General features: G+C 40.4%; 1 protein-coding gene across 1 annotated transcript in view; it reads left to right on the top strand.

Moving 5' to 3' along the window:
• ubash3ba (ubiquitin associated and SH3 domain containing Ba) overlaps positions 1-16,810 on the top strand; it is a 68,691-nt gene extending 51,881 nt beyond the window's left edge. Inside the window, exons 4-14 of the mRNA XM_034178597.1 lie at positions 86-284; positions 530-699; positions 3,740-3,948; positions 6,312-6,444; positions 8,965-9,085; positions 9,171-9,293; positions 12,506-12,598; positions 13,283-13,427; positions 13,509-13,615; positions 15,855-15,964; positions 16,099-16,810. Coding sequence (XP_034034488.1) covers positions 86-284; positions 530-699; positions 3,740-3,948; positions 6,312-6,444; positions 8,965-9,085; positions 9,171-9,293; positions 12,506-12,598; positions 13,283-13,427; positions 13,509-13,615; positions 15,855-15,964; positions 16,099-16,236 — 1,548 coding nt within the window. The 3' untranslated portion in view covers positions 16,237-16,810. The remainder of the gene's footprint in view (positions 1-85; positions 285-529; positions 700-3,739; positions 3,949-6,311; positions 6,445-8,964; positions 9,086-9,170; positions 9,294-12,505; positions 12,599-13,282; positions 13,428-13,508; positions 13,616-15,854; positions 15,965-16,098) is intronic.
• The last annotated feature ends 1,598 nt before the right edge of the window (positions 16,811-18,408 follow it).

The raw sequence follows: 18,408 nt of genomic DNA, 5'->3' as shown, positions 1-18,408 counted from the left end.
AATTATTATTTTAGCTTCATAGTTTCACAGTTGTTTATACTGTGAGTGTGTTGGTACCGAGGTTCCTCTTCTGTCGTCTCCACAGTGTGCAGATGGTAAAGTGGAGGCTTTGTTGGATGCACTCCAGACCACTGTGTCCAAGTGGAGGGGGCGAATTCCCATGCCCCTCCCACTGGAACTCTACTCTTCCTCAACCTTTATTGGTCTTTTTGTGGAGGAGCAAGTGGCAGAGGTGCTGAAGAGCTTTGCTGCTGATTTTTCCGCTGAAGCAGCTGCAAAAGCAGGTTGGTGTGTTGGCTGCTTACATGTACACACTTTCACTGTGCTTCCAGTCAGATCCATTTTAGCTTCCAGACCTATTTTAGTCATATGCTTCAGGTACTACCTGTAGCTTTCGGTTGGGTGCAGTCATGTTTGCTGCTGTGAATAGAGCAGTCTTCCCAGATTATCAATTAGGGCTTTAACGGCATCATTGCATTTTAACTGTGCATCTAAATATGTCACTTTTTTCTCACTCTTCATTGTCCAGATGTTCTTGTCGAGCCCCATAAGAAACAACTTCATGTCACCTTGGCTTATCAGTTTCAGAGCAGTCACCTCTCAGTGTTGGACAAGTTAGCCAAAAATGTGGATGTGTCTTTGGGCTGTGACTGGTTGACTGTACTCTACTCTCGGGATATTCGGTTTGCAAATCATGAGGTAACATACACTTCTCCTATGATTTCATTCATTCATTCATTTCATATACTCTCTTACTCCAATCAAGGGTCACAGGGGGCTGGAGTCTATCCTGTTCTAGTATTTACTGAAAAATAATTTGGTTTTCACTATATCTGAGAGAAAAAAAAAAAAATAGGTGCTTCATCTGCAGTTGACACTGACAACTTAACCAAATGTGAAATCTAATGGGCCTTTCACACTGAAAGCTTCAGGCTGATGCGTCAAAGCTTTCCAACACGTCGTAACGCCAGGCTGATGCGTTTCCAACGCATTGTGACGTTAGTTGCTTCACTTCGGAAGCGTCAAGGGGGGCGGAGATTGCCACGTCACACTCTGGTTGTTTCCACAATCCGAAAAAAGTTGAGCGATCACCATCTTGAATTTGCGTCGCCTGAACCACAAAAAAAAAAGCTTTAAAACCAGCAGTAGAACGATTCTCCCATCACCCTGCTGGGAGAAGCTTTTTTCAGCTACTTTTTGGAGTGACGCCGACCGAGGGAGGACTGACGACTTGCTGGGATATCGATCAAACCGCGACAGTGGGCCGACCCGAACGGAGAAGCCGGGATTTGGGGCATCATCCCTGCGCAGACCGAGGCAGGCAGCCGGGGTGATGGAGCAAACCCACTCAGTCCGAAATCTCCCACTTTTTGGATATATGTGAAGTCCCAGTTTGCCCAATAGTTTAGAGTTTAGTTCTGCAGCTTTATCAAGGTGAGAATAAAATAAAAGTAAAATGTGACGTTTACTGCACTGCTGTGAAGGTTTATTGATTAGCTAACGTTAGCTTAGCCTTTTAGCACAGTTGATATGAGTGAACACTTTAATTTGTAAATGGTTCAGTCTTTTTTATTTTTACCAAATAAAGCTACAGCTTTTTTTTTTTGGAGACTACAAAAGCTCAACTTTAAATATTTTTTTTTCCCGTTTTTTTTCTTTATATATAAACTGTTTAGTGTTTCTTTAGATTTTAAGAAATATTTTTATTTGTCCCAGTCAGGAATATTTGCTGTGCAGCAAACTAAATACAGATGCACTTCAAAAACTTCCATTGATGAGCTGAACACCATGAAGTCTAGTCGAAAGAAAACATCTCTGCTTTTCAGCAACACCACCAGAGTTCAAAGCTGCAGAAGAGACCTTCATCTGGTTCCGAGAATCCAGCAGAACATCACCTGCTTCTAAATAAAAGGCTCTTTCAACAGTAACTATTTTATTATTTTTTAAAAGCTGTTTCATTTTATATTTTAACAATAAATGAACGGATCATTAAAGATGTCCACAAAATCACAGGTAGAAGCTCTCCACGTATTGTGCTCAAATTCATATTTTAGGAATGACTCTGTCCTGATAACAACATTAAAGGCAATTACATATTTTGACGAAATTACAAGTTGAAATGACTATAAAAAAATTCATCATGAGGTTTATGTCAGAAATCCTACTTCACGATCACACTGCAGTCATTGTTAAATTATTTCCTGTTGCATTTATAACAAACATTTGTATTTATTTACAGTGTCTGTTTTGCTGGCTGAAATGAGATATAAATAATCTACCAGACTTAAAAAAGGTACAAATTTCCATGTTATTTTATTTGTCTGAAAATAAATGTCCAAGGTTCCTTATGTTAAACAAGAAATTATCTAATCTGAAATAACAGGTGGTTTTAATTTACAGATGAAAGGTCTATTCCAGAGTACTGGAGAGGAGAATTCGACCGATAGTCGAACCTCGGATTCAGAAGGAGCAGTGTGGTTTTTGTCCTGATCGCGGCACACTGGACCAGCTCTACACCTTCCATCGGGTGCTCGAGGGTTCATGGGAGTTTGCCCAACCAGTCCACACGTGTTTTGTGGCTGTGGAGAAGGTGTTTAACCGTGTCCCTCGAGGCGCCCTGTGGGGGGTGCTCCGGGAGTACGGGGTCCGGGGTCCTTTGCTAAGGGCTATCCGGTCCCTGTACAACTGCAGCAGGAGTTTGGTTTGCATTGCCAGTAGTAAGTCAAACCTGTTTCCAGTGCATGTTGGCCTCCGCCAGGGCTGCCTTTTGTCACTGGTTCTGTTCATTACTTTTATGGACAGAATTTCTAGGCACAGTCAGGGTGTAGAGGGGGTCCGGTTTGGGAACCACAGAATCTCATGTCTGCTGTTTGCGGGCGATGTGGTTCTGTTGGCTTCGTCAAATCAGGACCTTCAGCGTGCACTGGGGCGGTTTGCAGCTGAGTGTGAAGCGTCCGGGATGAAAATCGGCACCTCCAAATCCGAGGCCATGCTTCTCGACCAGAAAAAGGTGCCTTGCCCTCTTCAGGTCGGTGGAGTGTCCTTGCCTCAAGTGGAGGAGTTTAAGTATCTCAGGGTCTTGTTCACGAGCGAGGGACGGATGGAGTGTGAGATCGACAGACGGATCGGTGCAGTGTCTGCAGTGATGCGGTTGCTGTATCGGACCGTCGTGGTGAAGAGAGAGCTGAGAGCTGAGCAGGGGGGCAAAGCTCTCGATTTACCGATCGATCTACATTCCGACCCTCACCTATGGTCATGAGATTTGGCTCATGACCGAAAGAACGAGATCGCGAGTACAAGCGACCAAGATGAACTTTGACCGCGTCAGCCTGCCGACAAGCAGCAATGTGCGCTCTCATCAGAAGCATCACTTTATCTCGGCTTTTGACGCGACGCTTCTGACGCCTCTAAAAAGCAACGCATCTCATTGAAAATAATGCTTTTTATTCCTGTCGCCTCTGACGCTTTCAGTGTGAAAGGCCTGTTACTCTGGTATGTATGTATGCAGCGACACCCCCCCCCCCCCCCCCCCCCCCCCCCCCCCCCCCACACACACACACACACAAACACAAACGCACAAACTAGCCCCCTTGGGTTTGTCCTAGTGAAATAAAAATTTTATACTAGTCATTCTTTTAGTTGCTCCTGACCTAAATCTTTGTTCACGCCATATTACTGATGTCCTTAGTATGAACGCTTAACCGCTACTTGACCATTGTGTCACCTGTGCCCTCTGCAGACACTCCAAGTGATGTACCCATATGTGCCTCAGAATGACGATGAGCTCGATCTGGCACCAGGCGACTTCATCTTCATGTCTCCAGTGGAACAGAGTGGTGCCAGTGAAGGCTGGGTGTACGGGACGTCTCTGGGGACAGGGCTGTCTGGCCTGCTTCCTGAGAACTATGTTAGCCGTGCAGATGAGTCCGACACCTGGGTCATCCATGGGTAAGGATGAAAATCACACACATATAAATCCACCACCATTAGTTTCTTCTGACAGAAAAGTCTTTCACATGACGTATGCATTTTGAGGTTCAACATTTGGATTATGTTCATGAAATGCTTTGCTTTATTGGAAACTGAGCATTTGCTGAGTACAGTAAAAGTACAATGTAATTGTTTGATATTAATGTTTAGGAGTCCATGAAATGTCAGTGAAACATATTTCTGTCAGAAGATGCTGGCATTCCAATTCCATCAGTTCTAATCTCCAATATCTAATATCCAAACTGAGGATCTCAGTTCTGCAGTTGACTGCTTGTTTTGTCTCATCTGTGCTCCTTCGCACAAGTTGACAGGTGGCTGTGACTGATCTGCTTCACAGCGTACATTAGAGCCACAACAGAGCAGATTGTAACCTCTGTTTCAGTTTCAGTTTGTGTTCATTATACAACCCCTGGCAAAAATTATGGAATCACCGGCCTCGGAGGATGTTCATTCAGTTGTTTAATTTTGTAGAAAAAAAAGCAGATCACAGACATGACACAAAACTAAAGTCATTTCAAATGGCAACTTTCTGGCTTTAAGAAACACTATAAGAAATCAAGAAAAAAAATTGTGGCAGTCAGTAACAGTTACTTTTTTAGACCAAGCAGAGGGAAAAAAATATGGACTCACTCAATTCTGAGGAAAAAATTATGGAATCACCCTGTAAATTTTCATCCCCAAAACTAACACCTGCATCATATCAGATCTGCTCATTAGTCTGCATCTAAAAAGGAGTGAACACACCTTGGAGAGCTGTTGCACCAAGTGGACTGACATGAATCATGGCAACAACACGAGAGATGTCAATTGAAACAAAGGAGAGGATTATCAAACTCTTAAAAGAGAGTAAATCATCACGCAATGTTGCAAAAGATGTTGGTTGTTCACAGTCAGCTGTGTCTAAACTCTGGAAGACATCAAAGCGTCAAGACAGAAAACTTAAAGCAATATGTCTCAAAAATCGAAAAATGTACAACAAAACAAATGAGGAACAAATGGGAGGAAACTGGAGTCAACGTCTGTGACCGAACTGTAAGAAACCGCCTAAAGGAAATGGGATTTACATACAGAAAAGCTAAACGAAAGGCATCATTAACACCTAAACAGAAAAAAACAAGGCTACAATGGGCTAAGGAAAAGCAATTGTGGACTGTGGATGACTGGATGAAAGTCATATTCAGTGATGAATCTCGAATCTGCATTGGGCAAGGTGATGATGCTGGAACTTTTGTTTGGTGCCTTTCCAATGAGATTTATAAAGATGACTGCCTGAAGAGAACATGTAAATTTCCACAGTCATTGATGATATGGGACTGCATGTCAGGTAAAGGCACTGGGGAGATGACTGTCATTACATCATCAATAAATGCACAAGTTTATGTTGATATTTTGGACAATTGAAAGGATGTTTGGGGATGATGAAATCATTTTTCAAGATGATAATGCATCTTGCCATAGAGCAAAAACTGCAAAAACATTCCTTGCAAAAAGACACATAGGGTCAATGTCATGGCATAGGGTCAATGTCAATGAGCAGATCTGATTTGATGCAGGTGTTAATTTGGGGGATGAAAATTTACAGGGTGATTCCATAATTTTTTCCTCAGAATTGAGTGATTCCATATTTTTTTCCTCTGCTTGGTCTAAAAATGTAACCGTCACTGACTGCCACAATCTTTTTTTCTTGATTTCTTATAGTGTTTCTTAAAGCCAGAAAGTTGCCATTTGAAATGACTTTAGTTTTGTGTCATGTCTGTGATCTGCTTTTTTTCTACAAAATTAAACAACTGAATGAACATCCTCTGAGGCCAGTGATTCCATAATTTTTGCCAGGGGTTGTATTAATGTCCTGCTGTCATTTTAAAAGGCATGGGACATCGAAGAAGGCCCAAAAATCACACCTGGTGGACCTCGAAGCAGGCCCATCAAAGTGTAGAAACAGTTTACCAGTCATCCATCAGAACTGTGTACAGAGAGTGGACAGTCAGTCTGTGGACAATTCTTTTGACCTCTTAGGTTGTTTTTCGTTCAAATACCAATTGCCAGCTGAGAGGGCTTTTTTCTTAAAACCAGATCTAATCATTTGAATTTACCTCAAGTGGACCCTAAAAGGCTGCAGAGATTTTCTGAATGGGATAGAATATAATGTATTTGCGTTCAGTTCTTTTAGTCTCCTAGCAAACGGTCTGAAAGTCAGTTTTTGCTTTGTCTGTATAGACTGTTGAGTTTTCGGGAAAATTTTGTTAAAATTATTTAAGCACAAGGTTGCAGCATATACAGGTTCTAGTAATTTATTGTACATTTCTTTTCTTGCTCTTTAGGTCTCACTCTGTTCTTAACTGCACCACCCAGTCTAATGCGGGCTTGTTATTGTTTGATGGACAGCTGAACAACAGTCTACTGGACAGCCCTGTAGACACGCCCAGCCTTGCCAGCCTCTGTGCTCCATTGCAGGTTCAGTGTGATGCATGTGCCTTCGGTTCTACTGATTAGGGCTGTAGAATTGCTGGAGTGCAGCTTTGCTGTGCCAAAAACTAGTAGTGTGCGGTACTGCGAGATTTAGTATCAATCTGATACCAAGTAAATACAGGGACAGTATCGCTGATACAGATACTGATAATTTATATATATATATATATATATATATATATATATATATATATATATATATATATATATATATATATATATATATATTGAGAACAAATTAAAACAAATTATATTTTTCAGGTAGAGTCAGTACAAAAATTAAATAAAATTTCCTCCCTTCATTGCAGTTCTTTTATGTTTTCCCCTCTTAAATAAACAAATTCAGCCCTATTACTGCCAGAGGCTTCAGATTCACAGGGAACATTCTTGGGACACAGACCTTGGACAGGTTCAAAGATGGCTATCCTTGACCTATTTTAAGATGTATTTTAAGAGATTATTTTCAATTTATTTTCATTTATATAGCGCCGAATCACAACAAAGTTGCCTCAAGGCGCTTCACACAAGTAAGGTCTAACCTTACCAACCCCCAGAGCAAGCACAGGAAAAACTCCCTCCGATGATTTGTGGAAGAAACCTCAAGCAAACCAGACTCAAAGGGGTAACCCTCTGCTTGGGCAATACTACCGACACAATTCACAAAATGAAAATGCAGGAAATGTTGCCGGTGTGCAGGACAGGAGGGTACAGAAACAGAAAACAAACACCACACCTATCTCTGGATGGAGCTGCACCTTAAACAGAGAGAGAAAGGAAAAACAAAAACAATCAGGCATCAGAAAGATCGCAAATACAGTATAATTTGTCAGCATTGAGCAACAAGAAAAACAAAGTATCAATATCATTACTATCATTACACTGGTATCAGTCAATATCGATACCAACTATGGTATTATTATTGATATTTGGATCAGTTGGCCCACCACTACCAAAAACATTTGACCTGATCTTGCAGTTTATTCTTGCAGTCCATGTAAATTTAAGATAGTCATGTTTATGAAATATATTTCATTGCAGGGGCTTTGTACCTTTGACAGCTACTGTAAATGGACTGCATTTATATAGCGTCTTTCCATTTGCATCAGAAACTACACACCGAGAGCGACTAGAGGACTAAGGACCTTGCCCAAGGACCCTTAGTGATATTCCGGTCTGGCTGGGTTTTGAACCGAGGATCCTCTGGTCTGAAGCCCAACGCGTAACCACTAGACCATCACCTCCTGTAATTAGTTTTTTGCGTGTTTGTATTTGCATCATTTCTGCTAGCGTCATGAAGTGTAATGGTAAAGTATAATGAAATATCCTATGCTACAGTTGTATGCAAAAGTTTGGTCACCCCTGATAATTTTCATGATTTTCCTTTATAAATCATTGGTTGTCTGGATCAGAAATTTCAGTTAACATAGCAGATGAACACACTGATTTTTGAGAAGTAAAATGAAGTTTCTAGTATTTACAGAAAGTGTGCAATAATTATTGAAACAAAATCGGGCAGGTGCATGAATTTGGGCACCCTTGTCATTTTATTGGTTTGAATACATTTAGCACTCATTATTGGAACATGAAATTGGTTTGGTAAGCTCATTGTCCCTTGATCTCCTTACACAGGTGAATCCAATCATGACAAAGGGTATTTAAGGTGGCCATTTGCAAATGTTTCCCCTCTTTGCATCTCTTGTAAGGAGTGGCAACATGGGAGCCTCTAAACAACTCTCAAATGACCTGAAAACAAAGATTGTTCAACATCATGGTTTAGTGGAAGGATACAAAAAGCTATCTCAGAGATTTCAGCTGTCAGTTTCCACTGTGAGGTAATGGTGTTCGGCTGCTGTATGATACATTTAACTGAAATTGCTGATCCAAACAACCAATGGTTTAGAAAGGAAAATCATGGAAATCATCAGGGGTACCCAAACTTTTACATGCAACTGTAACACAATTTGTTGGGATCACCCAAGTACATCTCTATGCTAAATTTGAATGAAATTGGTCAACTGGTTCTTGAAATATTGCACTAACAATGACAATATCTTGAATATCTTGCTGTGACCTTGAAATTCACCCAGCGTCACTGTAATCGACTGGTGTCGGGAGATCACCCATGTACACCCTTGTGCCAAATATGAATGAACTTGGTCAGCTGGTTTTTGAGATATCACGCTAACAGTGGGATGGACTGACAGACATGCTGATCGCTGTATGCCCCCATATTTCTTACCGGGGGATAAAAAATAACATTTTGAGAATTAAGGTATCTACGAAAACAATGTTGAACACAGCTTTGCCTCTTCAGCAGCTGTAAAAACTCACTTAAAAATTAAAGATGAATTTTGGCAAATTGCAACCTAGGCCCGGTTTTTATGATGAATGTTATCAGTGCAACACATTCCATGCAAATGCATATATTTACACAATCAATGATTTTGCTGCATCATTCCAGCCCTACAATGTAAATTAATATTAAAGTTATGTATTTTTTCTCAGGTGTCAAGACCAAGCAGTCAGTCTTGTGTGTCAAAGATGAGACTGTTAGTGTGTCGACATGGCGAGAGAATGGATGTGGTGTTTGGGAAACACTGGGTCAGTCAGTGTTTTGACTCCAAAGGTCAGTATCAACCAACTTTGTCCAGGATTAAGTTTAATCTTACTTTTATTTTTCCTATTCTATAAGAGTTTCTGTGTTTGTGCAGGCCGATACATGCGATTTAATCTCAACATGCCGCCCACCCTTCCAGTCAGAACTGGAGGTTACCGGGACTACGACAAAGATTGTCCAATCACTGTGTTTGGCTCCACCCAGGCACGTCTTGTTGGTCAGTGTTCTACTCTTTATTTTGGTGTTTATCTGATTGGTAGCAGTGAAGTGATTTCAGTGTCAAGACGTTGCCTGAAAAACTGAAATGACATCTTTTAGCAGGCTGCTGCATACAGCGTGATTTCTGGATGGCATAATACAATTTCTGTACTTTTGATTAATTTCAATTACAGTGTATCTGGAAAGTATTCACTGCGCTTCACTTTTTCCACTTCTGTGTTCACTTTTCATCTTCACTTCCATTTTACAGCCTTATTCCAAAATGGAGTAAATTAATTTTTCCCTCAAAATTCGACTCACAACACCCCATAATGACAACATGAATAAAAGATTCTGATTCTGTTTTTTCTCTCTGTTTAAGGTGCAGCTCCATCCAGAGATGGGAGATGTATTCGTGTTGGCGACCCTCCTGTCCTGTGTGCCAATAGCATTTCTTGTATATTCGTCCGTGAATTGTTCTGTAATTTATGTTTGTAGCATGGCCCAAGCAGAGGGTCACCCCTTTGAGTCTGGTCTGCTTGAGGTTTCTTCCTCAGAGGGAGTTTTTCCTTACCACTGTTGCTCTGGGGGTTGGTAAGGTTAGACCTTATCTGTGTGAAGCACTTTGAGGCAACTCTGTTGTGATTTGGCGCTATATAAATGAAAATAAATTGAAATTGAAGCACCTTTGGCAGCAATTACAGCCTCCGGTCTTCTTGAATATGATACCACAAGCTTGGTGCACCTATCATTTTGCCCATTCCTCTTTACAGCACCTTTCAAGCTCCATTAGGTTGGGGAGCATCGGTACAGAGCCAATTTCAGATCTCAGGTTTGGGCGCGGGTTGGGCCACTCAAGGACATTCACAGAGTTGTCCTGAAGGCACTCCTTTGATATCTTGGCTGTGTGTTTAGGGTCATTGTCCTGCTGAAAGATGAACCATCGCCCCAGTCTGAGGTCAAGAGTGCTCTGGTGTAGGTTTTCATCCAGGATGTACATTCCTGCATTTATCTTTCCCTCAATCCTGTCTAGTCTCCCAGTTCCTGCTGCTGAAAAACATCCCCAGAGCATGATGCTGCCACCACCATGCTTCAGTGTAGGGATGGTGCCTGGTTTCCTCCAAACATCAGTGGTGGGCGCAGCTAGCCAAAAAGTTAGCTTCGATAACCATTAATCAGATAACTGAAAAGTTGTCTTTTAAGATGATAAACTGCTAAAAAATTTATCTTTATTACAGATAACCGATAACTATTAGTATTGATTTGAACGCAGCCACATCAGATTACACTGTCTGCTTCTGATAAACCAGTTTCACTTTAAGCGGCACAGGGGCTGCTGGGTAAATTCAAGGATCACAAACACAAAGAATAAAAAAATAAAACCACAAACACTGTCATCATCTTTCATAAGCAGTAAAACACAGTATTAGACGTCACAGTTTATCTCGGTATTAGATACACCGTCATTTATGAGCTAAAAACCGCCGCTTTTTTTGCCTGTTTTGAATCCTGCGGCTTAAACAACCGAAATACATCCATTAATGCATTGATTTGCAGAGTAAAATACACATAGTAAATATAAATTCTTACCTGTTAGTTTCAGTGGGATTCATCTGAATAAATAAATTCCACATAAAGCGTTGTTTTTTAAAATCCAAAACAGTGTTGAAACGTGAAGAAAAGTCCCTTCCTCTGTACACACAGCTGTACCATGAGAGCTCCTCTCCCCCACCGAGTCTTGGCGATTAAATTACAGCCACAAAGAAAGAAAATGAAATAATGTTAATAGTCTGTTTGTTTTTTGTTTCGAGTGGACAAGTCACTGTAATGTCCAAAGAGAACCTGAACTACACTACCCATAATGCTCCCTGCGTCGACCGGCCAATCACGTTTTGCGCTTAATGATGACGTCATCAGCAAGCGACAGGCAGCCAGTCTTCTCAGTAGCTACAAACACACAACAAACGGACTAAAATGTTTGATTTTAGGGTTTACAAACGTTTTTGACCGTTAAACTTCATCAGCAAAGAAAATGTTATCGGACTGAAAGTTATTGGAACTAAATTTATCGGAAGATAATTGGTCCGATGATGGTTTTAAAAACTCATCTGAAAAGCTAATCCAATAGCAAAAACATTTGCTTCGATAATTATGTGCTATCAGATGAGCTGAACTGTGCCCACCACTGCCAAACATGATACCTTACTTTCACACCAGAGAGTTCAATCTTTGTCTCATCAGACCAGAGAATTTTGTTTCTCATGGTCTGAGAGTCCTTTTTGGCAAACTCCAGGTGGGCTGCCATACAGCTTTTCTTCTCTCTCTGCAGAGGAATGGTGGAGCTCTGACAGTCACCTCCCTAACTAAGGCTCATCTCCCCAATCACTCAGTTTAGACAGGCGGACATCTCTAGGAATAGTCCTGGTGGATCCAAACTTCGTCCAGTAATGGATGATGGAGGCCACTGTGCTCATTGGGACCTTCGAAGCAGCAGAAATGTTTCTGTATTCCTCCCCAGGTTTGTGCCTCGAGACGATCCTGTCTCAGTGGTCTACAGACAATTTCTTTGTCTTCATGCTTGGTTTGTGCCCGGATATACACTGTCAACTGTGGGATCTTATATGTAGATAGGTGTGTGCCTTTCCATATCATGTCCAATCAACTGAATTTACTCCAGGTGGACTCCAATTAAGCTGTAGAAACATCTCAAGGATGATAGGTTGAAACACGATGCAGCTGAGCTCAATTTTGAGCTTCATAGCAAAGGCTGTGAATACTTACGTACAAGTGAATACTTCACTTTTTTTTTTTTTTTTTTTTAATAAATTTGCAAAAAAAAAATAAACCCTTTTTTCACATTGTCATTATGGGGTATTGTGTGTAGAATTTTTTTGGGGGAAAAATGAATTTCATCCATTTTGGAATAAGGTTGTAACATATCAAAATGTGGAAAAAATGAAGCACTGTGAATACTTCTGGATGCACTGTAACTTTGATGTGAAATAAATGATGTAGCACAGAAAAAAATAAAGAAATTTAATCTGGGGAAAATCTGTGTCAAAAATTCTTGCTAGAATCACTGTGACATCTGCTGTCCATATAATAGAACCATGTTAGAAATAGGAAAAACTGTAAAATCACATAAGTAACTATGTAGTTAGTGTATTTATGATGTTTTGCAAATGAACAGATTTTTGGGTGTAGTATTTTGTGCTTTTCCTCTGATGACAGGTGAAGCCCTGTTGGAAAGTCAGGAGGCCATAGACTTTGTTTACTGCTCTCCTTCTCTCCGCTGCATTCAGACTGCTCAGCACATTCTGCACGGTAAAGATTTCTCTTCATTACTCTCAAGTTACTTACAAGTAGCTTTAATTCATCCCAAACCAAAATGTCTCACACCTAACCTAATATTAATGGGAACATCTTCATGCTGAAGTGATCGATCAGTTATAGTTTATTTCATGAATTACTTTGGAAGGAAAACATCAACCTTTGATTCCAGATTCTCTATTAATGAGATCCAATATAAAAATCAGTTTAATTCCTGTTTACAGAAAGAGTGGAAGCGAAAGTGAACCCCCCTTAGAGTAATGGTCTGCTTTTGAAGCCATTTTAAGGACTGATAGTAATGATGATGAGAATTAAGATTTTTAACAACAGAAACATCATTAGTCACCATTACTTCATAATTTTACGACTACAATTCTGGACTAAGTGGAACTGATGAGACAAAAAAATCTTTTTACTTAATTAAAAAAAAAATACAAACATTAAGAAACGGGTTGTATTATAGATTAAAAACAAAATGTAATTAATCGTGAGTTAACTATGGACAATAATGCGATTATTCACAATTAAAAAATTTAAATGGATTGATAGGCCTAATTTCAATGCTTCCTACAGTTATAAAAGGAAATGCAAATGGACATGACACCATCTTCAGGGAACTGCTGATGTAACCATTGCTATTTGTCTCTCTTCTCAGTTTTGTCTCCGTCTTGCTTTTAGGTCTCCAGCAGGATGGAAAGACAAAAATCCGTGTAGAACCTGGACTGTTTGAATGGACCAAATGGATTTTGGGCACATGTTTACCCACCTGGATTTCCCCTGCTGAGTTGGCTGCTGCTAATATTAGCGTGGACACAACGTACAGGTACAGCGACGCCACCACTGCCTGAGTTACACAGTACTACCTGTATGTGACTGCTTTCTCTTCTCATCCTTTACCTCCCAGATCTCATATTCCCATCAGCAAGTTGGGAGTGTCGGAGTCTTATGACACGTACATCAGCAGAAGCTTCCAGGTGACCCGTGAGATCCTCGCAGAGTGCAACAACCTCGGTAATGTGGAATTAGGAACCTGTCTTGTGGATTCAGAATCAACATCTATCAGCAGCAAAAATAAAAATTAAAAAGTTAAAATAAGGAAAAAAAATATTTTGTTTCTGCCTCAATCTGTATTCGAAATCCATGTTCAAAATAACCTGAAAGTTACAGGCTACAGATTATGAGCAATCCCCAACCTCCAGTGCTGGAAAATAAAGTCCACACGGAAGTACCAAATATTGCAGTTTCCTGAATGGCCACTTGAGGCTTGCTGAAAATGTTTACAGTAAAAATAAGCATGTTTACAGTCTGGTACCCCCCAAAAACGTTTTTGGTCTCTTTAGTTAACTTGTCCATTCATGGTAGCTGTACAGTGGGTGAAGTTTTATAAAAGTCATATGTTTAATGTATCTTAAGTAATAAATTTGTGAATAATTAGGGGCGTAGACGCATTGAGTGACAACTAGTGTGCTGGTGAGATGAGTCCAGACTCAAGGGTTCTGCAAGCAGCTACTGCTAGCTGCTGTGGACTTTGCTGTGTTTGTCATTTCTGTGTCTTTTATGGCAAATATCTGAGATAATATTGCTTGCTGAGTGGTAAATTGTACAAGTGGACTATCTAAGATGTCTCTGCTCCAGTATTTTGTATCAATGAAAGTTTTGTAAGAGTTCATTTGTATGTTAGCACTGATTAGGAAGTATCAGTAGCTTGGAGGCATTACCGTGCATCTGGAAAGTATTCACAGTGCTCCAGTTTTGCCACATTTTATGTTTCAGCCTTATTCCAAAATGGATGAACTTCATTTTTCACACAGTGATGACAATGTGATTTTTATTTTTATTTATTTTAGATTTTGCATATATATATATATATATATATATATATATATATATATATATATATATATATATATATATATATATATATATATATATATATATATTTTTTTTTCCCCCCCACAGCCTTTGCCATGAAGCTCAAAATTGAGCTCAGGTGCATCCTGTTTCCACTGAGGGTTTCCGAGACAGGGTTGGCACTTAAAGAATCCTCAAACAATGTAAAATAAAATTCTCTGATCTGATGAGGCAAAGATTGAACACTTTGGCATGAATGCCAGGCATCATGTTTGGAGAAAACCAGGCACCATCACTACAGTGAAGCATGGTGGTGGCAACATCGTGCTGTAGGGATGTTTTTCAGCAGCAGGAACTGGGAGACTTGTCAGGATTGAGGGGAAAGATAAATGGAGCAATGTACACCCTGGATGAAAACCTGCTCCAGAGCACTCTTGACCTCAGACCGGGGTGACGGTTCATCTTTCAGCAGGACAGTGACCCTAAGCACACAGCCAAGATATCAAAGGAGTGGCTTGAGGACAACTCTGTGAATGTCCTTGAGTGGCCCAGCCAGAGCCCAGAGCTGAATCCAATTGAACATCTCTGGAGAGATCTGAAAATGGCTGTGCCAACGCTCCCCATCCAACCTGATGTATCTTGAGAGGTGCTGCAAAGAGGAATGAGCAAAACTGCCCGAAGATAGGTGCACCAAGCTTGTGGCATCATATTCAAGAAGATGAGGCTGTAATTACTGCCAAAGATGCATCAACGAAGTGTTGAGCAAAGGGTGTGAATACTTATATACATGTGATTTCTTAGTTTTTATTTTTAATAAATTTGCAAAAAACAAAAAAAAAAAAAAAACTTTTTTTCATGTTGTTATTATGGGGTGTTGTTGTAAGTAGAATTTTGAGGGAAAAATGAATTTACTCCATTTTGGAATAAGGCTGTAACATAAGAATGTGAAAAAAGTGAAGCAGCTGATGGTACCACTTTTACGGAGGGAATATGCAGGTCACAATTTTCAGTACCTGCAACCAAGCCACCTGTAATGAAAACCACTGCCCAGTCCACAAACAAACAAAAAACCCAGTGTGTTAATCAAACACCCCAACCAAAGTTAACCTGAAGTTGTAATGTAGTGGCTTGGGTCAAGCTGGCGTTGCCCATGCCTCAACTCTTTTACCTTTATGGCTTGGCCGGGAATTAGGCGGGCACTACCCATATGATGATGTTTGGAGCCAGTAGATTAGAGTATTAAATCTGCTCTTCAAAAAAATCCATGTGTGATGTCACTGAAGAGTTATCCTTTTTATATACCGTCTGTGATTATGCATTATTCCTTTTCTATGCACATTATTGCAAGTTAATGGTGTCTGTGGAATGTTTTTTTTTTTTTTTTCCCTCAACCATACAGGAAACACGGTCCTAATTGTGGCCCATGCTTCTTCTCTGGAGGCCTGCACTCGGCAGATACAAGGCCTCAGCCCCCAGAACTCAAAGGACTTTGTCCAAGTTGTCCGAAAAGTCAGTCATCTGCTTTGGTTACATTGCACTCTTCATTTCTGTTGTCCTCTTGCCAGTTACTAGTTTTCTTGGTATGAGTCATCCTGTCTTGTTTGGATAACATTCACATCTGTATCATCTTTTTCTCGTTGCAGATTCCTTACTTGGGTTTTTGTGCTTGTGAAGAAATCAGCGACACTGGTGTGTGGCAGCTGGTTGACCCGCCCATCTTACCGCTGACCCATGGCCCCAATCATAGCTTCAATTGGAGGGAAATGCTTATGCAGGATTGAGGGAGATCTGCTCTTTTTTTTTTTTCCTTTCTTGTTTTTGGCACTGAACTGCTGAGGGGAATTTTTTAACACATACTGCTCTAGATCAAGCCCAACTATCAAAAAAGGAAGAAAGACATATCTGATTTTCATCAAAGACGTGTTGAGGCAACGTGTTCATACACACAGCTCAGGAAGGATCAAATTCAGTGATCATGGTGAAGATGAGCCAGACAGTAATTTGTGATGGACCTTTGACAAGACAGCTGGATACTTGCTCTTCATAATCAGGATTTTTGCCATGACAAGAGACTGTCTGTCTGTGTCGCCTTCGCAGGCTGGGCTTTGTTCCCAGCCTTTTAATACACTGTGACAAAAATTGGACAAAAAAAGAGAGACTTGTATGACACAAATATTTTTCCAAGTGTCAGAAATGAGTAATTTGACATTATTTAACTTGTAGCCAAAACCCTTATTGAGAGAAAGCACAAAAAATGTTGACAATCAGATGGAGAAATGATGTTCATTGTTTCTGGTGCAAAGTTGGGTCATTTTTATTTCCATAAATGTCATATTATTAAATAATTTCTAAGTTCTTAAGGTAACATCTAATTTTCCCAAATGAACATTTAAGCCTTCGTGTGTGCTCGTAACTGATTGATAATACGACATAACCATAACCATTGTCTGCTCTTTGGTTGATGGTATTGTCCTGCTGCATCAGCTAAAACTTTGTCATTCATCATCACCCTGTAATCCTTACACACTCTGCTTTTCAAACATTTCGCACATTTCTATTTTGTTTCTTAATTTAAGTGATAATGCTTAAATCATTTATTCTCATAAGAAAGAATCATATTGATACACTGAAAAAATAAAGCACAGTTGACTTTGTGACATTTTAAGCATAACCCACGCCTTCGCAGAGAAAAACACCGGTACGTGAAAATACTGTTCTTGAAATGAGAACTGCACCAGTGCAGTGGGTAATGCACACAGTGTGACACACAGCAAACAGACCTGTTGGGATTTAGACGCAGGGGGCAGTCCAAAGAACAGGCAGGGGTTCAAAACCAAGGAGGCATTTCGACCAGGTACCAGTGACCAGAGCGGCGGGCGAAAACTCGATGTCCAGGAAGTCAAGCAGGGTTCAGTAACCAGGGAGTACAACAACACAATGAATATGGGAAAGCTCTGCATAATACACAAGACAATTTAGTGAGGAGCACAGAAGAAGAGGGAGGTTACAACCCCGATTCCAATGAATTTGGGACATTGTGTGAAATGTAAATAAAAACAGAATACAATGATTTGCAAATCCTCTTCAACCTATATTCAGTTGAGTACACCACAAAGACAAGATACTTAATGTTCAAACTGATAAACTTTATTGTTTTTGTGCAAATATTTGCTCATTTTGAAATGGATGCCTACAGTACGTTTCAAAAAAGCTGGGACAGTGGTATGTTTCCTACTGTGTTACATCACCTGTCCTTCAAACAACACTCAATAAGCATTTGGGAACTGATGACCCTAAGTGTCCTCAGAGTGTCATGATTGGGTATCAAAGGAGTATCCCCAAAAGTCTCAAAGATGGGGCAAGGATCATCACTTTGTGAACAACTGCATGGAAAAAATAGTCCAATAGTTTAAGAACAATGTTTCTCAACATTCAGTTGCAAGGAATTTAGGGATTCCATCATCTACAGTACATAATATAATCAGAAGATTCAGAGAATCTGGAGAACGGCCTTGCCGCTTATGTGTTGTAAGCGGCAAGGCCAAAAACCAACATTAAATGCCCGTGACCTTCGATCCCTCAGGTGCAGTGGTGGGCACAGATAACTAAAAAAAATGAACTTACATAACAGATCATCAGATAACTGAAAATTTATCTTTGATAAAGATAAAATGATAAACCACCCAAAAATGTATCGGAAGTTACATACAATCGATAAATTCCAGTATCGTCTCCGGTACTAGTGCTGTGACGCTCGCGAACAAGCCGATTCTTTTGAACGGCTCTTTAATATGAACGAAGGGAGCCGAGTCGCGGCTGCGCGGGAGCTGTTCTTTTTGTTTTTTTTTTTTCATGCGTGTTTGTTTCACACAGCTCCCAGGAACATCCGGTTGCGGCTGTGCCCCCCCCCCACTGCATAGAAAGAGAGCAGCTACGGGGGGAGGGGCACAGGC

Source organism: Thalassophryne amazonica, chromosome 9 (assembly GCF_902500255.1).
Source record: "Thalassophryne amazonica chromosome 9, fThaAma1.1, whole genome shotgun sequence".
Lineage (NCBI taxonomy): Eukaryota > Metazoa > Chordata > Actinopteri > Batrachoidiformes > Batrachoididae > Thalassophryne > Thalassophryne amazonica.
The sequence above is the reverse complement of the archived record's forward strand: the minus strand, read 5'-3'. Positions and strand labels throughout refer to the sequence as shown.